Here is a 22974-nt window from a genome sequence, read left to right on the forward strand (position 1 = left end):
CGCAACCATATAACATTGTTGGAACCACCATTCCTTCAAACATTCCCATTTTTGCTTTCCGAGATAATGTTCTCGCCTTCCACACATTTTTCAACGCTCCCAGAACTTTCGCCCCCTCCCCCACCCTGTGACTCACTTCCGCTTCCACGGTTCCATCCATTGCCAAATCCACTCCCAGATATCTAAAACACTTCACTTCCTCCAGTTTTTCTCCATTCAAACTCACCTCCCAATTGACTTCTGCCTCAACCCTGCTGTACCTAATAACCTTACTCTTATTCACATTTACTTTCAGCTTTCTTCTTTCACACCCTGTACCAAACTCAGTCACCAGCTTCTGCAGTGTCTCACCTGAATCAGCCGCCAGCGCTGTATCATCAGCGAACAACAACTGACTCACTTCTCAAGTTCTCTCATCCACAACAGACCTCATACTTGCCGCTCTCTCCAAAACTCTTGCATTCACCTCCCTAACAACCCCATCGATAAACAAATTAAACAACCATGGAGACATCACGCACCCCTGCCGCAAACCTAAATTCACTGAGAACCAATCAGTTTCCTCTCTTCCTACACGTACACATGCCTTACATCCTCGATAAAACTTTTCACTGCTTCTAACAACTTGCCTCCCACACCATATATTCTTAATACGTTCCACAGAGCATCCATGAATGCTACATACAAATCCATTTGCTTTTCTTTTCTAAGTATTTCTCACTTACATCCTTCAAATCAAACACCTGATCAACACATCCTCTACCACTTCTGAAACCACAGTGCTCTTCCCCAATTTGATGCTCTGTACATGCTTTGACCCTCTCAATCAATACCCTCCCATATAATTTACCAGGAATACTCATCAAACTTATACCTCTGTAGTTTGAGCATTCACCCCTTTGCGTTTGTACAATGGCACTATGCAAGCATTCCGCCAATCCTCAGGCACCTCACCATGAGTCATACATACATTAGATATCCTTACCAACCAGTCAACAACACATATATTCTTAAGAGTCCACGGGGAAATGAAACACGATAAGTTCCCAAGCGCACTTTCGTGTAGCAATCACATCATTAAGGGAGATACAAGAAAATAATATGTCAGTTGATATACAGCGAAGAGACTTAGCGGCTAGGATGCCATTTGGTAAACAAGTGACTACCCAAATGGAGGTGGGTGCGTTCGAGTCTGGCAACAAGCGTATCATATACTTATTATTTGGACAAGAAGGGGAACTATTTGTAAACTTTATCAGCAATAGAGTTATCCAATTTGTATAGACCTTCACTAATACTAATGTTACAATTCTCTGTGTATTTGATAGTAGAAGATTCGGTAATATTTCTCGTAGTACTGGAGTTAGTTAGTTAATAACTAAGATGGCATTACTCCAGTCAGTACAATGATCATGATTTTTAACATGATTAATCAGGGCATTTGATTCTTGTCCTGTTCTTATACTATATTCATGTTGCTTAAGTCTTAACAGAAAGATCCTTACCAGTCTGCCCAACATAAAACTTATAACAGTTTTTACATGGCACTTTATAGATGCATCCAGCAGAACTTTCTGGTGATATTCTTTATAGTATTGTTATTGCTGAGGGCAACATTTACATTAAAGGATATAACTTGGGAAGTAAAATAAAATTATTATTGAAATGGAGAACTAAAAGGTTCTTGGTGTCATGGGGAGGTTTGGGTTTAACTCTATAAAATGACTTCTTTGCCAACTTAAGGGATTTATCAAGAAAAAGTCTAGGATACTTTAGCTTGGATATGATAGAGTGTATTTTTCAGACTCATCATCAGTAAACTCTTTACTGCAAATACGTAATGCCCTATGGAGCATAGACTGGAATGATGATAATTTAACTCTGTCATGTTGAGCTAAGAAATATTGGATATATGAGCATATATTGGTAGATTTTCTGTGTGTGCTAAACTTGTTTCCTTGCCTATGGATCATGAAATCTAAAAATCGTAGCACACCATTATTTTCATTTTCTACAGTAAAGTTGATGGAAGGTACTAAATTGTTGAATAAAGGGAGAAATGTTATATATTACCCTTTCTTCCCATAACCTGTCACAGTTGTGAGGTTTCACCATATTGACGACCTGTATACAAGTCTAAGTAGATTTCCTCCTTGTTTCTTCATGGTTGAGGATCCACCAGTCTATTACGGGGGGGTCACCGGGACTCTCCTGGTCCCCACAAACCACCCCGGCCGTCATAATGACCTTGTTCACTGTCTCCTCCACACGCCCCTCCCATCTCTCCCGCGGGATCCTCCCTCCTCCTTCCCCAGGTGGTGGGTCGCTCCGCCCTCCCTGTCTCTGGCCGCTCATGGGGCTCCGCCCCCCCTTGGCCCCTGGTGCCTATATAAAGTGTCCATCAGGTTCTTGTCCACACAAGTTGTTGCAAGACCCACACTGAACCAAGAGCAAAGGTAGGTGTCCTCTCCACTGGCCCCCCATAGGGTGACATGCCGGGATGAAAGACTCGACGTGTGCCAGTAACCCCGGCAAAATTTACCGTGTACCCCATGCTTATCCGGGGAGGTCACAAAGGGTCTTGGTCAGACCCCAGTATGTTGATATTACATAAGATGTTACAGTTGTAACAGTTATTTCATTACATACATTACATAGTTTCATATTGTAAGTTGTACCGACTAGATGCAAAGTGTGGATACAAACTTAAAATTTCAGGTATCTTGTTATTAACAACAATAAGGTGTTGTGACATTTCTTGTAGGGTTGGTTTAGATCTGTTCCTAAAAGGCTTTATTTTTTACATTCTAAGACAGAGTGTTCTAGTTTGTGTCCAAATCTTGGACCACAGACTTTAAAATTCACATAATTAACATCTCCAGATAGACCAATAGTGTCTATATATCCTGGCCATAGTCTAGCAGTTACAACATCATGTAATCTACTGGTCTTATTACTTTCTCTATGTTCTACTTTACACATTTCACTGTGATGGAAAATGTTTCTACTTGTGTCTATCTGGACTCGTCTTCATGCTTCAAAGAGGTCTGTTCGTTCCTTTCTAATTACAGTTTTGAGGCTTCTAAGTGACAACCCAATGTTGCTTTCAACATCACCTTTATTAAATGCAGGTTTGGCGAAAGCAACAGCTTTGTCATGTTCACGGAGGCCTTCGCGAGAGCGAATCCATAACAATTTGATTTGAATCCCTTAAGCAATAATGTCTGAGTATTTGTTTGTGGCTTCAGAGACCAACATGTTACATTCTGATCTCGTGGTGTTAAGGGCAAGTAGTGAAGATAAAAGAATCAGAGATAATTATACTGTCTGTAGCAGTGATTTCTACCTGCTCATGAGTAATAAGTATGACGAACAATTCAGATTATAGAGTAGATGCTCTTTTGTTTACTGTAACACTTTAATCCATTACCCCTGGGTTGGATCACAATGGTAGCACTGTCTGCCCTCTCAGTGGCAGAGTTGTGAGAACCATCAGTATAGATACAATGTTATGGTCACTCTAGAGTTTCTGTATATGGTCAAGAACACTGGTCTGGCTGGTCTAAGTGTTGAAGGTGAAGATTATAAGTAATTAGATTCTTGGTTGGATAAGTAGGTGTAGTAACGTCAAATGGAATAATGAGCCAGGGAGAAAGGAAATGCTACGTAGTGTCGTGTGGTTGGGTGTTATTTGGATCCATTTAGATTCGCTTGTGCCATGGCATATGTGGTTTAACAGTTCCTTAAAAGCAACACTATTTGGTCCCCCAAGCAATAGTTTCAGTCCAATCATAAGATTGCTTTCAAGCATTATGTCTTCAGTGCTGGGCATATCAAGTTCTGTCCGCATGTTGGATACTTTAGTGGACTTTGGGCAGCCAAGTATGATTCTTAAAGACTTCATTTTGCATTATTATTCAAGTCTGTTCATACCTTTGCTCTGGTGAAGGACCCATAAAACTGGTGCGTGGTAATGTACAAGACACTTGATGTAAGGTAAGTACATAATTTTTGACACTTTTCTCTTCGACTCTTTAAGCACGACGGTACGACCCTTGAGCACGACGGTACGACTCTATGAGCACGACGGTATGACCCTTGAGCACGACGGTACGACCCTATGAGCACGACGACATGACCCTATGAACACAACGGTACGACCTTTGAGCACGACGGTACGATCCTATGAGCACGACGGTACGACCCTTGAGCACGACGGTACGACCCTTGAGCACGACGGTACGACCCTTGAGCACGGCGGTGCGACCCGTGTGCACGACGGTACGACCATATGAATACAACGGTACGATCCTATGAGCACGACGGTATGACCCTTGAGCACGACGGCATGACCCTATGAGCACGACGGTACGATCCTTGAACACGACGATGCGATCCTATGAGCACGACGGTACGGTCCTTGAGCACGACGGTACGACCATATGAGCACGATGGTACGACCCTTGAGCACGACGGTACGACTCTGAGCACGACGGTACGACTTTATGAGCACGACGGTATGACCCTTGAGCACGACGGTACGACCCTATGAGCACGACATGACCCTATGAACACAACGGTACGACCGTTGAGCACGACGGTACGACCCTATGAGCACGACGGTACGACCCTTGAGCACGACGGTACGACCCTTGAGCACGGCGGTGCTACCCGTGTGCACGACGGTACGACCATATGAATACAACGGTACGATCCTATGAGCACGACGGTATGACCCTTGAGCACGACGGTACGGTCCTTGAGCACGACGGTACGACCATATCAGCACGACGGTATGACCCTTGAGCACGACGGTACGATCCTATGAGCACGACGGGACGATCCTTGAACACGACGGTACGATCCTATGAGCACGACAGTACGACCCTATGAGCACGACGGGACGACCCTATGAGCACGACGGTATGACCCTATGAGCACAACAGTGCGACCATATGAATACAACGGTACGACCATTGAGCACGATGGTACGATCCTTGAGCACGACGGTACGATCCTTGAGCACGACGGTACGACCATATGAGCACGATGGTACGACCCTTGAGCACGACGGTACGACTCTATGAGCACGACGGTACAACCCTATGAGCACGACGGGACGACCCTATGAGCACGACGGGACGACCCTATGAGAACGACGGGACGACCCTATGAGCACGACGGTATGACCCTACGAGCACAATAGTACGACCATATGAATACAACGGTACGACCATTGAGTACGACAGTACGACCTTTGAGCACGACGGTACGACCCGTGTGCACGACGGTACGATCCTGTGAATAAAACGGTACGACCATTGAGCACGACGGTTTGACCCGTGTGCACGACGGTACGATCCTGTGAATAAAACGGTACGACCTTTGAGCACGACGGTACGACCCGTGTGCACGACGGTACGATCCTGTGAATAAAACGGTATTGACCATTGAAAGTTGGAGAGAGATGGGTGATTATTGGTGCATATGCACCTGGACATGAGAAGAAAGATCATGAGAGGCAAGTGTTTTGGGAGCAGCTGAGTGAGTGTGTTAGTAGCTTTGATGCACGAGACCGGGTTATAGTGATGGGTGATTTGAATGTAAAGGTGAGTAATGTGGCAGTTGAGGGAATAATTGGTGTACATGGGGTGTTCAGTGTTGTAAATGGAAATGGTGAAGAGCTTGTAGATGTATGTGCTGAAAAAAGAATGATGATTGGGAATACTTAAAAAGAGCAATATGCTTAAGTATACGTATGTGATTAGAAGAGAGGGTCAAAGGATATTATTAGATTACGTGTTAACTGATAGGCGTGTAAAAGAGAGACTTTTGGATGTTAATGTGCTGAGAGGTGCAACTGGTAGGATGTCTGATCATTATGTTGTGGAGGCGAAGGTGAAAATTAGTAGAGGTTTTCAAAAAAGAAGAAAGAACGTTGGGGTGAAGAGAGTGGCGAGAGTAAGTGAGCATAGAAGGGAGACTTGTGTTAGGAAGTATCAGGAGAGATTGAGTGTAGAATGGCAAAAGGTGAGAGCAAATGACGTGATGGGAGCGGGGGAGAAATGAGATGTATTTAGGGAAGCATTGATGGCATGTGCAAGAGATGCATGTTGCGTGAGAAAAGTGGAAGGTGGGAAGGTTAGAAAGGGTAGATAGCGGTGGGATGAAGAAGTAAAATTGTTAGTGAAAGAGGAGAAAGAGGCGTATGGATGATACTTGCAAGGAAGGACTGCAAATGACTGGGAGATGTGTGAGAGAAACCGGTAGGAGGTCAAGATGAAGGTGCAAGAGTTGAAAAAGAGGGCAAATTAGAATTGGGGTGAGAGAGTATCATTAGATTTTAGGGAGAATAAAAATGCTTTGGAAGGAGGTAAATAATGTGCGTAAGACAAGAGAACAAATGGGAACATCGGTGAAAGAGGCAAGGGGGGAAGTAATAACAGCTAGTGATGAAGTGAGGAGATGGAGTGAGTATTTTAAAGGTTTGTTGAATGTGTTTGATGAAAGAGTGGCAGATGTAGGATGTTTTGGTCGGGGTGGTGTGCGAAGTGAGAGAGTCAGGGAGAGTGGTTTGGTGAAGAGAAAAGAGATGGTGAAAACCTTGCAGAAGATGAAATCCGGCAAGGCGGCGGGTTTGGATGGTATTGCAGTTGAATTTATTAAGAAAGGGAGTAACTGTGTTGTTGATTGGTTGGTAAGTATATTCAGTGTATGTATGGATCATGGTGAAGTGCCTGAGGATTGTCGGAATGCATGCATAGTGCCATTGCACAAAGGCAATGGAGATAAAGGTGAGTGCTCAGTCTAAATAGGCATAAGTTCGGCATAAGTTTGTTGAGTATTCCTGGAAAATTGCATGGGAGGGTAATGATTGAGAGGGTGAAGGCATGTACTGAGCATTAGATTGAAGAGCAGTGTGGTTTCAGATATGGTAGAGGATGTGTGGATCAGGTGTTTGCTATGAAGAATATATGCGAGAAATACTTCGAAAAACAGATGGATTTATATGTGGCATTTATTAATCTGGAGAAAGCATATGATAGGGTTGATAAAAATGCTTTATGGAAGGTCTTAAAAGTATACGTTGTGGGAGGTAATTTCCTTGAAGCAGTGAAAAGTTTTTTTTATCAAGGATGTAAGGCATGTGTACGAGTAGAAAGAGAGGAGAGTGATTGGTTCCCAGTGAATGTCGGTATGTGGCAGGGGTGTGTGATGTCCCCGTAGTTTAACTTGTTTATGGATGGGGTTGTTAGGGAGGTAAATGCAGGAGTTTTGGTGAGGGGCGAATATGCAGTCTCTTGTCGATGAGAGGGCCTGGGAAGTGAGTCAGTTGTTGTTCGCCGATGATACAGCACTGGTGGCTGATTCGAGTGAGAAATTGCAGAAGTTGGTGACTGAGTTTGGAAAAGTGCGTGAAAGGAGAAAGTTGAGAGTAAATATGAATAAGAGCAAGGTTATTAGGTTCAGCATTGTTGAGGGACAAGTTAGTTGGGATGTGAGTTTGAACGGAAAAAATTGAAGGAAGTAAAGTGTTGTAGATATCTGGGAGTGGATTTAGCAGCGAATGGAACCATGGAAGTCGAAGCGAGTCATGGAGTAGGGGAGGAGGTAAAGGGCCTGGGAGCGTTAAGAAATGTTTGGAAAGAGAGAACGTTATCTCGGAGAGCGAAAATGGGTATGTTTGAAGGAACAGTGTTTCCAACAATGTTATATGGTTGCGAGGCGTGGGCTGTAGATAGGGTTGTGCGGAGGAGGGTGGATGTGTTGGAAATGCAATGTTTGAGGACAATATGTGGTGTGAGGTGGTTTGATCAAGTAATGAAAGGGTAAGAGAGATGTGTGGTAATAAGAAGTGTGGTTAAGAACGCAGAAGAGGGTGTATTGAAATGGTTTGGTCACATGGAGAGAATGAGTGAGGAAAGATTGACCAAGAGGATATATGTGTCAGAGGTGGAGGGAAAAAGGAGAAGCGGGAGACCAAATTGGAGGTGGAAGGATAGAGTGAAATTGATTTTAAGTGATCGGGGCCTGAATATGCAGCAAGGTAAAAAGCGTGCATGGAATAGAATGAATTGGAACGATGTGGTATATCGGGGTCGACGTGTTGTCAGTGAACTGAACCAGGGCATGTGAAACGTCTGTGATAAATCATGGAAAGGTCTGTGGGGCCTGGATGTGGATAGGGAGCTGTGGTTTCGGTGCATGACACATGACAGCTAGAGACTGAGTGTGAACGAATGTGGCCTTTTTGTCTGTTTTCCTAGCGCTACCCCGCTGACGCAGGGGTTAGCGATGCTGTTTCCTGTGGGGCGGGGTGACTCCGAGAATGGATGAAGGCAAGCAAGTATATATATATATATATATATATATATATATATATATATATATATATATATATATATATATGAGATGAGAGAGCTTGGGAAGTGAGTCAGTTGTTGTTCGCTGATGATACAGCGCTGGTGGCTGATCCATGTGAGAAACTGCAGAAGCTGGTGACTGAGTTTGGTAAAGTGTGTGAAAGAAGAAAGTTACGAGTAAATGTGAATAAGAGCAAGGTTATTAGGTACAGTAGGGTTGAGGGTCAAGTCAATTGGGAGGTAAGTTTGAATGGAGAAAGACTGGAGGAAGTAAAGTGTTTTAGATATCTGGGAGTGGATCTGGCAGCGGATGGAACCATGGAAGCGGAAGTGAATCATAGGGTGGGGGAGGGGGCGAAAATCCTGGGAGCATTGAAGAATGTGTGGAAGTCGAGAACATTATCTCGGAAAGCAAAAATGGGTATGTTTGAAGGAATAGTGGTTCCAACAATGTTGTATGGTTGCTAGGCGTGGGCTATGGATAGAGTTGTGCGCAGGAGGGTGGATATGCTGGAAATGAGATGTTTGAGGACAATGTGTGGTGTGAGGTGGTTTGATCGAGTAAGTAATGTAAGGGTAAGAGAGATGTGTGGAAATAAAAAGAGCGTGGTTGAGAGAGCAGAAGAGGGTGTTTTGAAATGGTTTGGGCACATGGAGAGAATGAGTGAGGAAAGATTGACCAAGAGGATATATGTGTCGGAGGTGGAGGGAACGAGAAGTGGGAGACCAGATTGGAGGTGGAAAGATAGAGTGAAAAAGATTTTGTGTGATCGGGGCCTGAACATGCAGGAGGGTGAAAGGCGAGCAAGGAATAGAGTGAATTGGATCGATGTGGTATACCGGGGTTGACGTGCTGTCAGTGGATTGAATCAAGGCATGTGAAGCGTCTGGGGTAAACCATGGAAAGTTGTGTGGGGCCTGGATGTGGAAAGGGAGCTGTGGTTTCGGGCATTATTGCATGACAGCTGGAGACTGAGTGTGAACGAATGGGGCCTTTGTTATCTTTTCCTAGCGCTACCTCGCACACATGAGGGGGGAGGGGGATGGTATTCCATGTGTGGCGAGGTGGTGATGGGAGTGAATGGGGAGAGATAGTGTGAATTGTGTGCATGGGTATATATGTATGTGTCTGTGTGTGTATATATATATATGTGTACATTGAGATGTATAGGTATGTATATTTGCGTGTGTGGACGTGTGTGTATATACATAGTGTATGGGGGTGGGTTGGGCCATTTCTTTCTTCTGTTTCCTTGCGCTACCTCGCAAATGCGGGAGACAGCGACAAAGCAAAATAGATAAGATAAATAAATATATATATATATATATATTTTTTTTTTCATACTATTCGCCATTTCCCGCGTCAGCGAGGTAGCGTTAAGAACAGAGGACTGAGCCTTTGAGGGAATATCCTCACCTGGCCCCCTTCTCTGTTCCTTCTTTTGGAAAATTAAAAAAAGAGAGGGGAGGATTTATATATATATATATATATATATATATATATATATATATATATATATATATATATATATATATATATATATATTCCTATGAGTCCACGGGGAAAATGAAACATGATAAGTTCCCAAGTGCACTTTCGTGTAATAATCACATTATCAGGGGAGATACAAGAGAGAACGTTATGCGGAACATTAGTGAACGTTATTCTTAGGGAATTTCGTGTATTGCTTATACTTTATTCTTTGGGTTTCGGCCTGATTCTTATATCTTCGATGCCGTCACATGTGACGCTCGCTCTCCACAAAGATCTCAGACAATCCAAATGTTTCTCAGACCATTTACTGACACCAGAATTAGACGAGTTTAGAGAGAGTTGGTTTTTTGGAGTCATTTACCACAATGCTTTCCAAGTTGCTTCCTCTAAGAGTACATAGTGCATTGTTTCATTTGTTACTTATTTATATTTGGATTTTGTGAAGGGGAAGTAATGTACTGTAAGCTAGGTCATATTAGGTCACAAATTGTCGTTGGCAAGGGTCAAGATAAGGTCAGCTTGGAATTTCCAGGGTTCGATGCCCTGGCTTCGCTACTCCCTCCAGTCATATTCTCTTTCGCTATTTACCTATTTTGTTGACCTAATACTAATTCTGTAACAACAGTTACTCATTATCTAGGCCGGATACTCATGATGTAGACTATTTACTCATTATCTAGGCCGGATACTCATGATGTAGACTATTTACTCATGTAGACCAGGTACTCATGATGTAGACTATTTACTCATTTTGTAGACCAGGTACTCATGATGTAGACTATTTACTCACTCTGTAGACCAGGTACTCATGATGTAGACTATTTACTCACTGTAGACCAGGTACTCATGATGTAGACTATTTACTCATTCTGTAGACCAGGTACTCATGATGTAGACTATTTACTCACTCTGTAGACCAGGTACTCATGATGTAGACTATTTACTCTATTCTCTCGTCTGAGTATTCATTTTGCAAACTAGTGACTCATAATGTAGACTAGTTACTCATTCTGTAAACCAGTGTCTCATGTTCTGCTGGTGTCGGGCCTAAGATAACCAGATCCCATTGTATGTAGCACGAAAAGGAAAAGCACCAAACCTCTAGAAATAAACCATTGCGTTAAACCTCTGGAAATAAACCAGTGCGTTAAACCTCTGGAAATAAACCAGTGCGTTAAACCTCTGGAAATAAACCAGTGCGTTAAACCTCTAGAAATAAACCAGTGCGTTAAACCTTTAGAAATAAACCAGTGCGTTAAACCTCTGGAAATAAACCAGTGCGTTAAACTTCTGGAAATAAACCAGTGCGTTAAACCTCTGGAAATAAACCAGTGCGTTAAACCTCTGGAAATAAACCAGTGCGTTAAACCTCTGGAAATAAACCAGTGCGTTAAACCTCTGGAAATAAACCAGTGCGTTAAACCATCAGTGAAGGTTAGCCTGCGTTGGCCAGGTTTGGGAGCCATTTTACCCATAGTTAGGGAAGGGAGAGCGAGAGATGTTAATGTTGGGTTCTGCAACTATGGTGTCTCTGTTGAACTTTCTCTTTCCTCCTGTCAGACATTTGACGATGCTATGTATCTATCTATCTATCTATCTATCTATCTATCTGTCTATCTATCTATCTATATATATATATTCCTATGAGTCCCCGTGGACCCATAGGAATATACTTGATCACGCGCAAAATTGTGATCCTTTCCAATATATATATATTTTTTTTTTTTTTTTGCCGCTGTCTCCCGCGTTTTCGAGGTAGCGCAAGGAAACAGACGAAAGAAATGGCCCAACCCACCCCCATACACATGTATATACATACGTCTACACACGCAAATATACATACCTACACAGCTTTCCATGGTTCACCCCAGACGCTTCACATGCCCCGATTCAATCCACTGACAGCACGTCAACCCCGGTATACCACATCGATCCAATTCACTCTATTCCTTGCCCTCCTTTCACCCTCCTGCATGTTCAGGCCCCGATCATATAAAATCCTTTTCACTCCATCTTTCCACCTCCAATTTGGTCTCCCACTTCTCCTCGTTCCCTCCACCTCCGACACATATATCCTCTTGGTCAATCTTTCCTCACTCATTCTCTCCATGTGCCCAAACCATTTCAAAACACCCTCTTCTGCTCTCTCAACCACGCTCTTTTTATTTCCTCACATCTCTCTTACCCTTACGTTACTTACTCGATCAAACCACCTCACACCACACATTGTCCTCAAACATCTCATTTCCAGCACATCCATCCTCCTGCGCACAACTCTATCCATAGCCCACGCCTCGCAACCATACAACATTGTTGGAACCATTATTCCTTCAAACATACCCATTTTTGCTTTTCGAGATAATGCTCTCGACTTCCACACATTCTTCAAGGCTCCCAGGATTTTCGCCCCCTTCCCCACCCTATGATCCACTTCCGCTTCCATGGTTCCATCCGCTGCCAGATCCACTCCCAGATATCTAAAACACTTTACTTCCTCCAGTCTTTCTCCATTCAAACTTACCTCCGAATTGACTTGACCCTCAACCCTACTGTACCTAATAACCTTGCTCTTATTCACATTTACTCTTAACTTTCTTTCACACACTTTACCAAACTCAGTCACCAGCTTCTGCAGTTTCTCACATGAATCAGCCACCAGCGCTGTATCATCAGCAAACAACAACTGACTCACTTCCCAAGCTATCTCATCCCCAACAGACTTCATACTTGCCCCTCTTTCCAAAACTCTTGCATTCACCTCCCTAACAACCCCATCCATAAACAAATTAAACAACCATGGAGACATCACACACCCCTGCCGCAAACCTATATATATATATATATATATATATATATATATATATATATATATCTTTCTTTTCTTTCAAACTATTCGCCATTTCCCGCATTAGCGAGGTAGCGTTAAGAACAGAGGACTGGGCCTTGAGGGAATACCCTCACCTGGCCCAATTCTCTGTTCCTTCTTTTGGGAAAAAAAAAAAAAAAAAAAAACGAGAGGGGAGGTTTCCAGCCCCCCGCTCCCTCCCCTTTTAGTCGCCTTCTACGACACGCAGGGAATACGTGGGAAGTATTCTTTCTCCCCTATCCCCAGGGATAAATATATATATATATATATATATATATATATATATATATATATATATATATATATATATATATACAAAAAGTACATATGTAGCGAGTGTACATAAGATGTGGGTGAAAGCCACAAGGAAGCGGGAAATACGAAGTGTCTAACTAACGCTTTCGTGTAATTATAATATCAAGACTTGAGTCGTCATGATTATACGAAAGCGCTTGAACGCGTCGTAATTTCCCGTTTTCTTGTGGTTATATATATATATATATATATATATATATATATATATATATATATATATATATATATATATATATATAAACACCTTCAGTAAGGTTGTATTAATCGGAGTACAGCTTCGTGGAAAATCGTCTGTCTCTCAAGGAACCATCAGTTCCCTGCCACTGAAAGAAGCTCAAGACATGAAGTTGTGGAAGCCCCTTCAGAAGAACAAGTTCTGTGGGTAGATGACTGTCATGATGCTAATTATTATGTGATAATGATGATAATTATATGATAATGAGGATAATATACTGGAGTCACGGACCATATTGGCAGTGGACACCGGGTCGGCCATTCTCCTGGGGCAAAGGAAGGGAAGAAGATGCTAAACATCCACTGATAAAGACGTGTTGCGAGACTTAAGTGTTCGCTCCCTCGCCTCCTGGAACCCGCACCTCACTTATAAATTACTTTAGAATACTTAACGGTTCACTGTTGGGTAGGACAGAGCACACCACGCCCGTCTGTCTGCTGGTAGTGTGGAGGGTGGGTAAGAGTGTCTGTTGTGGGCGCGCGGGCGGTGGGCGCGGGTGCTGTCGACGGCAAGGGGAGGCGCGGCCCGGTTAGGGGGGGGGGGGAATTGCCGCGACTCCTGGACACTTTCACACCCCCCCCTCCTCCCCCCTCACTCCCCCCCTCCTCCCCCTACACACGAGCCGGCCGCTGCCACGCCCATATCCCCCCCACCCCCTCCCCCCCTCCTTCGGCGCACTTCCCGTTTTTCCGTTCACGTTTTCTTTCATCGCCGTCCCGCTCCCTGGCTCGCATCTCATTTTCTGTCGCCGTTTTCTTTCTTCGCCGCACTCCCTGGCCTGGCCCACTTCTCGTTTTCTGTTCACTCTCTTTCATGCCATGAATTTTCAGGATGGACTGAAATCATTTTGAATTTCCGTGTTAAAATCATCTTTCCACACGGGGTGCCAGAGACCACAGGGGAGATAGATAATGGAGTAATAGATATTATCTCTTATCTCTACCTGAGAGATAACAGGCCACTGTGGCAGAAGGGAACGTTATCTGCGCTCAATTAAAATCGCTTGGGCGGCTCAAGATCCCTTGACCCCGGCCTGTGACCCAGCTTGACCCCGGCCTGTGGCCCAGCTTGACCCCGGCCTGTGGCCCAGCTTGACCCCGGCCTGTGGCCCAGCTTGACCCCGGCCTGTGGCCCAGCTTGACCCCGGCCTGTGACCCAGCTTGACCCCGGCCTGTGGCCCAGCTTGACCCCGGCCTGTGGCCCAGCTTGACCCCGGCCTGTGGCCCAGCTTGACCCCGGCCTGTGGCCCAGCTTGACCCCATCCTGTGGCCCAGCTTGACCCCGGCCTGTGGCCCCAGCTTGACCCCGGCCTGTGACCCAGCTTGACCCCGGCCTGTGGCCCAGCTTGACCCCGGCCTGTGACCCAGCTTGACCCCGGCCTGTGACCCAGCTTGACCCCGGCCTGTGGCCCAGCTTGACCCCATCCTGTGGCCCAGCTTGACCCCGGCCTGTGGCCCAGCTTGACCCCGGCCTGTGGCCCAGCTTGACCCCGGCCTGTGGCCCAGCTTGACCCCGGCCTGTGACCCAGCTTGACCCCATCCTGTGGCCCAGCTTGACCCCGGCCTGTGGCCCAGCTTGACCCCGGCCTGTGGCCCAGCTTGACCCCGGCCTGTGGCCCAGCTTGACCCCGGCCTGTGACCCAGCTTGACCCCGGCCTGTGACCCAGCTTGACCCCGGCCTGTGACCCAGCTTGACCCCGGCTTGTGGCCCAGCTTGACCCCGGCTTGTGGCCCAGCTTGACCCCGGCCTGTGGCCCAGCTTGACCCCGGCCTGTGGCTCAGCTTGACCCCGGCCTGTGACCCAGCTTGACCCCGGCCTGTGGCCCAGCTTGACCCCGGCCTGTGGCCCAGCTTGACCCCGGCCTGTGGCCCAGCTTGACCCCGGCCTGTGACCCAGCTTGACCCCGGCCTGTGGCCCAGCTTGACCCCGGCCTGTGGCCCAGCTTGACCCCGGCCTGTGACCCAGCTTGACCCACTCTCCTGTAATTATACATCGTGTATTGATGTAGCCTAGACCCCCCCCCCCCATCTCCCACCGTTAAGGGAGGGGAGCCTGAGTGGGGGGGTCGTCCCTGGGCCCCCACTTGTCACCCCACCTATGCCCACGTACTGTACCCACACTCGTGGGTCCCTGGGCCCCACTTGTCACCCCTCCTATGCCCACGTACTGTGCCCACACTCGTGGGTCCCTGGACCCCACTTGTCACCCCACCTATGCCCACGTACTGTACCCACACTCGTGGGTCCCTGGGCCCCCCACTTGTCACCCCACTTATGCCCACGTACTGTACCCACACTCATGGGTCCCTGGACCCCCACTTGTCACCCCACCTATGCCCACGTACTGTACCCACACTCATAGGTCCCTGGGCCCCCACTTGTCACCCCACCTATGCCCACGTACTGTACCCACACTCGTGGGTCCCTGGGCCCCACTTGTCACCCCTCCTATGCCCACGTACTGTACCCACTGTACTATCCCCCACCTAACCCACTAGTTATGTGCCCACTGCTCCCACACTGCCACTGGAATGCTGTCTACGTGATGTATGGTGGAGAACAGTATCTCTTTTAAGTGTTAATCTTCGGTATGTGGGATGTCTGGAGTGTTGTGTGGGTGTGGACGGGTGTGGGTGTGGACGGGTGTGGTTGTGGACGGGTGTATATGTGGACGGGTGTGGGTGTGGACGGGTGTGGGTGTGGACGGGTGTGGGTGTGGACGGGTGTGGTTGTGGACGGGTGTATATGTGGACGGGTGTGGGTGTGGACGGGTGTGGGTGTGGACGGGTGGAGGTATGGACGGGTGTAGATGTGGACGGATTGTGGACGATTGTAAGTGTGGACGGGTGTGTGTGGACGGGTGTGGGTGTGGACGGGTGTGGGTGTGGACGGGTGTGGGTGTGGACGGGTGTGGGTGTGGACGGGTGGAGCTATGGACGGGTGTGGGTGTGGACGGGTGTGGGTGTGTACGGGTGTAGGTATGCACGGGTGTGGGTGTGGACGGGTGTGGGTGTGGACGGGTGTGGGTGTGGACGGGTGTGGGTGTGGACGGGTGTGGGTGTGGACGGGTGTAGGTATGCACGGGTGTGGGTGTGGACGGGTGTGGGTGTGGACGGGTGTGGGTGTGGACGGGTGTGTGTGGACGGGTGTGGGTGTGGACGGGTGTAGGTATGCACGGGTGTGGGTGTGGACGGGTGTGGGTGTGGACGGGTGTGGGTGTGGATGGGTGTGGGTGTGGACGGGTGTAGGTGTGGACGGGTGTGGGTGTGGACGGGTGTAGGTGTGGACGGGTGTTGGTATGCACGGGTGTAGATGTGGACGGATTGTGGACGATTGTAAGTGTGGACGGGTGTGGGTGTGGACGGGTGTGGGTGTGGACGGGTGTGGGTGTGGACGGGTGTGGGTGCAGGTCGATGGCCGGGTTACCGTCATCTGGCCACACACACACACTCTCGCTGCTCCACATTAACTGTGCCAACTTTCACTTCAGTATCCTAGAAACTTACTTACATTCAACCTCGTTGAACTGAACCAACTTAGATTTATGGACTGAACTTAATCAACTTATTTTTGTATGGCAACCAACCCACTTCCCTTTTTTCCTGATCCATAAATGATAAAGAATATGACTTACTGGTGGTCTTGTGTATTTTCGATCATGTTTCGCAGTTCATAAATTAGTTATCAGTTAATTACCAGAATACAAGTGTCACTCTCTCTCGTTATTCACCCTCAGCCAGGGAGGTAAATCCCCCTCCCTTCACCCAGGGAGGTAAATCCCCCTCCCTTCACCCAGGGAGGTAAATCCCCCTCCCTTCACCCAGGGAGGTAAATCCCCCTCCCTTCACCCAGGGAGATAAATCCCCCTCCCTTAATCCAGGGAGGTAAATCCCACTCCCTTCATCCAGGGAGGTTAATCCCCCTCCCTTCATCCAAGGAGGTAAATCCCCCTCCCTTTACCTAGGGAGGTAAATCCCCCCTCCCTTCACCCAGGGAGGTAAATCCCCCTCCCTTCACCCAGGGAGGTAAATCCTCCTCCCTTTACCCAGGGACGTAAATCCCCCCTCCCTTCATCGAGGGAGGTAAATCCCCCTCCCTTCATCCAAGGAGGTAAATCCCCCTCCCTTCACCCAGGGAGGTAAATCCCCCTCCCTTCACCTAGGGAGGTAAATCCCCCTCCCTTTACCTAGGGAGGTAAATCCCCCTCCTTTTACCCAGGGAGGTAAATCCCCCCTCCCTTCACCCAGGGAGGTAAATCCCTCTATCTTTACCCAGGGAGGTAAATCCCCCCCTCCCTTCACCCAGGGAGGTAATCCCTCTACCTTGTCTCTGTTACCGTGTTGGCAGGGAGGTAAATCCTTATGCCTGACCTCCCTCCATGTGTTGACCCATGGGTCATGTAGATATTTGACCTCTAGGAAGGGTCATGTAGGCCTTTATCCCCCTCGTAACTCAACCATGGGTCGTAATGATGATAATGATAATTATGATAATGATAATTATGATAATGGTAATGATAATTATGATAATGGTAATGATAATGATAATTATGATAATGGTAATGATAATGATAATCCTTGGTTATTGGCCTCCAGATATATGACAATTTGTGCTTGTATTGTGAACTTTGACCCTCTTCACACATGAACCTTGACCCCAGCCAGCGAACCGTGACCTTTGACCCTTATCACTAATAAAGGGTTGGCCTTCTTTTTTCCCCCCCAGATGGCTGGCGTACGACTGTGTGTTGCTGCGTGGCTGACGGCGTTGCTTGCGACGGTCTGCGACGCCCAGTACGGACGCCCATCCCCGTCGTACGGCGCGCCCCCGCCCTGCTACGCTCCGACCGTCACCGTATACGACGTGGTGACGGAGGTCAACACCCAAGTGGAGACGGCCTACTCCACCGTAGTGGAACAGGTGGTCAAGACGCAGACCCAGCTGGTCACCGAGACGGAAACGGAGACGGAGACGCAGTACGTCACCGAGATCGTGGTGAACGTACAGACGGAGACGGTGCAGGTGAGGCGTTGACGTATTGCGTGAGAGAGAGAGAGAGAGAGAGAGAGAGAGAGAGAGAGAGAGAGAGAGAGAGAGAGAGAGAGAGGCGTACAGCTGGCCTGGCGTTCACGGAAAACTCATCTCCTGCTTCCCCTCCTGTTGACGTGTACGGACACCGTGACGTCGCTACTCCGTGCATGCCTCTCACCCTCCTGCATGTTCAGGCCCCGATCACTCAAAATTTGTTCTCTCCATCTTTCCACCTCCAGTTTGGTCTCTCACTTCTCCTCGTTCCCTCCACCTCCGACACGTATATCCTCTTGGTCAATCTTTCCTCACTCATTCTCTCCATGTGACCAAACCATTTCAAAACACCCTCTTCTGCTCTCTCAACCACGCTCTTTTTATTTCCACACATCTCTCTTACCCTTACGTTACTTACTCGATCAAACCACCTCACACCACACATTGTCCTCAAACATCTCATTTCCAGCACATCCATCCTCCTGCGCACAACTTTATCCATAACCCACGCCTCGCAACCATACAACACTGACCTTGGCCATCCTCAAACCCAAACAACCTACCGATCAATTAACCTGAACAGCTCGTTATATAGTAGTTTTCGCTTGACTGAACCTCCTTGTTTCAGGACAACGTCTCGCGGTAGATGAACCTGGTTTTCTAAAGAACGAGTTTCATTTTGTGTCACCTGTATTTAAGGATTGATGACGTCACTTGGTTTAACCTCATTCTGACGACTTACGACCTCGTTAGGTTTAGATTGGTTGTATGGAGATTCCCTCCTCCTCGTCCAGTACAAAGTGGTAAGGTAAACAACAAACTTGCTGGTACGTGAAGCTTCTGAAATCTGGAATTTCAGTATGTAATCCACTGATGTCGTCCCAGCACTACTGCCCGTGTGTGTGTGTGTGTGTGTATGTGTGTGTGTGTGAGTGTGTGTGTGTGTGTGTATGTGTGTGTGTGTGTGTGTATGTATGTGTGTGTGTGTGTGTGTGTGTGTGTGTGTGTGTGTGTGTGTGACCTTACAACATACAGACCGGTAATTCCTCTTAGCATCCTATACTATATGGAGAGACAATAATAGTAAGGGGTAAACTATTAAGAATTGGGAATGTAAATAATTATTTTTTTAATCTATTGAGGAGTAAATCTTTTATGTAAATAAGGGAATAATAATTCAAATTAACAGCCAGCACCATTAGGACGAGGCCTCACAGCAGCGCCAGTAAACAAACCATAGATTTTGGCTCTTTTTTGCGTTAGTTTTTGAGATGTGTGCTCTCCTTGTTAATGGCTGGGGGTCATTTATTATTATCAGTTATTAACATTATGGCATGAAAACCATGATTTAGTTACTGGCATTCAAGACGTCCACGTTTGCCTCGTTCGACCTCCAATTTCTTGATTGCCATTCAGTCTAACAACATAAATAATAAGACTCCAAGTGGCCTGTTTATTTCAGGTTTCAGGCGCTGTATTCGTCTTTCTGTCTGTCTGTCTGTACGTTGTATATACAGTAATAAACGCGTTCGTGATTGCTTGTTGACCAGTAGTTTGCAATGTTGTCGCTCGCAGGTAGGGTCTCATAAAGTTAGGATATTTTGTTTAAGTTTTATTCATTTATTTATTCATTTAATTTTTATTTTATTAATTGATCTTTCTTTCATTTGGGAGGAGGGTTTTTGGGTAGAGGGACCTGGAGTTTGGGAAAGACTTCCTCACACTCACACTGGGAGAGAGACATTCCCTCAGTGGTGGCTTTTCCCAGCTTCGCTGACAAGCTTCGTCCCGTTGTTAATGGTCGTTGATGAAGGACATATTAAGAACGAGGGCGAGGCATGTGTCCTCCTTCCCTCTCCCTCTCTCTCACACACACAACCTTGAGCACGAAAGTAAAGACTATATTATGAGGAAGATGTCCAGCACCAGGTGTGAGGAGTGGCCAGCCTGTACCTACCTACCCTGATCTCACAGTGTTCATTTCATTGTTCTTCTGTAACACCAGTTTTCCCTCAGCCCACTACAGCATCAGGAGCCCATGATGTACAACACCAGGAATTGATAAGAGACATTTAAGTATTTTTGCAGTTTAGGAGTGGCTTAGACCATTCCCTCTGTGGCCCGTTTCAGAACTGAACTTCTGTTCATTATAGCGAAGCAAATATGAACGAAAAACCGCTGACATTGGCCGGTGTCTATCGTACTAGCCATTTCTAAGGCTTTCCCAGAGTGTGATGGAGATGGAATGGTGATCAAATGGTTTTAGAACGAGCAAGATTACAGGAGGTTACAGATTACAGTCATAGGGTCACTGGTGTTGGGTGACCGGCGGTGAGTGAGAATTCACCTTTGGCAAGGTTTGTATAGATTATTATCGTCAGTAGATGGGAAGAAATATGGCCCAGTCTCGAACCCCTTGCTCGAAAAAGAATCCAACATTTCCCTGCTCCTGTTTGGAGTGCAGTTTCGAAGCTGCTGTAGCCGCATGAAATACATTCTTCGGTTGTGTAATGAGAGAGTGAACAAGCTCTCTGCTCTACCTCATCATCTCATTTTCTACCTCATTATTATCTCGTAATAATGAGGTTACTCACTACCAAAGTCTGCTCACACTCTCCTCTGGTCCTGCTTGTAATGACCCAATTCATCCTTATGTTGTAGACTGAGTTCAAAAATATACATAACCTAGGTACATATGGTTCCAATGGAGCCTTCCTTTGCTCTCTTCTGTGCACTTACATGTATTTAAAGTCTCTCCCTTCATGGACTGTGGTAATGATAATAATGATAACAATAATAATAATAATGATAATAATAATAATAATAACAATAATAATAATAATAATAATAATAATAATAATAATAATAATAATAATGATAATGATAATAATAGTGACCCTACAGAGGGTTGTTCATATGTATTTCTGTGTCCCTCTCGTATGTGTAATTACGAGTATACATAAAGACTGGGTAACGACAGAATGATTAACGATATTTTAGCTTGATATATACCTTTTATGAAGCCATGTGTGCTCCAGGCTCATATGTACGTACCACACTTCATATGTAATTTGACCAACATGTTGGATTGTGTGAATAGTGGACTGTACCTGTTGTCGACCAGACGTTTTTGAGACGAGATGGGTGTGTCCGTGTTAAGTTTCCGCCTCTTTTATTATAACGTTTGGCGCCCTGCTCGGCCCAGGTGGTGACCACGGCTTACGAGACAGTGCAGGAGACGCGGTTGGTGGTGCAGACGCAGACGGAGGTGGAGGAAAACACAGTCGTCCTGACGGAGACGCAGGTACAAGAGGTTGAAGTCACCAAGTGCGCCCCTCCAGTCTACCACGTCCCCGCGCCCTCCTACCACGCCCCGCCACCCGCGCCTGCCTACCACCGCCCAACACCCACGATCTCCAGTGGATTTGGCGGGTTCAAAGGTTACCGTGGCTTCCAAGGGTTTGACTTCAAGGGTTACAACCCTTTCGAAGGATATCAGTCACATTAACTGACGAAGGAAGGAAGGAAGGCACCACACACCACCCACCATCATCCACCGGCTATTTCCCTGTACAGTGAAGTGTTCACACGTGGTTTTTTTCTATAGATTATCTCAGTAATGGTATCAATGATGAATGACATTGTATTTCTTATTTATTTGTTATATCCGTGTCTTGCTGGAAATCCTTAACATCAGACGAATTATTCACTATTCCTTCGTGTAAATTGATTCATCTTTTCCTCTTAAATTGAAAAGCTTTTCTCTGATAAGAGGTTTGTCAGGTCCAACTGGTGTTCCTCTTATTCATAGGACTTCTCCCCACCTCAGCTTAACATAAAGCGTCTGATAAAGGATACGTAGATTATGTATATTTAGTTTGATGTAATGGTTGTAATCATTCATGATTTACTCTAATGATTGGTACTGATTTGTCATGATGTCATTTCTCATCAATTTGTACGTGCAATATGTTTATATTAACTGTGTTTATATATATATATATATATATATATATATATATATATATATATATATATATATATATATATATATATATATATCTTTTCTACTATTGGAATAAAAAAATATCATTATGAGATGCCTTTTGTATTCGACCTATCGCCTGCCACATACCTGATCATTCGACCTCTCCAGAATTGATTACGTTGGAAGGAAATAAATCTCTTTTTTTCTTTCTTCTGGAGTCATACACCCGTCAGAGTTTCAAGGGCAGAATATTTCCCTGGGTAAAAGAGATGGGGAAAAGTTCGTCACATACCAACATTGGCTGTCTAGGATCCTGCTTGGCCTGTACCAATATGACCTACACTTACACACCCTCGACATGGCCACGTAAACTTGTTTTTCTTCCGTCAAGTTTTTGTTCCAGAAGTCTCATATGAGTCTCGTGTGTATATATATATATATATATATATATATATATATATATATATATATTGTAGGTTTCTATAACTCTTGCTGAGTAAATTGAGGAGTAAACCTATGTAGTTGGCTTAGGTGGGTATTATACTCATGGTTGAGTCACTGGTTTCAACTCACCCTTCCAGTGGTCTGACCTGGTCTGACCTGGTGAGGCTCGTCACGCGGAGAATCCACCCTCACAAAGTACACTCCGGGTTGATTATGTTCTTAACGTAAGACATCTTCGTCGTCG

The 22974-nt window shown here is 45.9% G+C and overlaps 1 protein-coding gene across 1 annotated transcript in view; it reads left to right on the forward strand.

Moving 5' to 3' along the window:
* Positions 1–22291, forward strand: part of LOC139745786 (uncharacterized) — an 82293-nt gene extending 60002 nt beyond the window's left edge. The window contains exons 2-3 of the mRNA XM_071656327.1: positions 17999–18295; positions 21504–22291. Coding sequence (XP_071512428.1) covers positions 17999–18295; positions 21504–21806 — 600 coding nt within the window. The 3' untranslated portion in view covers positions 21807–22291. The remainder of the gene's footprint in view (positions 1–17998; positions 18296–21503) is intronic.
* The last annotated feature ends 683 nt before the right edge of the window (positions 22292–22974 follow it).

Source organism: Panulirus ornatus, chromosome 62, assembly GCF_036320965.1.
Source record: "Panulirus ornatus isolate Po-2019 chromosome 62, ASM3632096v1, whole genome shotgun sequence".
Classification (NCBI taxonomy): Eukaryota; Metazoa; Arthropoda; class Malacostraca; order Decapoda; family Palinuridae; genus Panulirus; species Panulirus ornatus.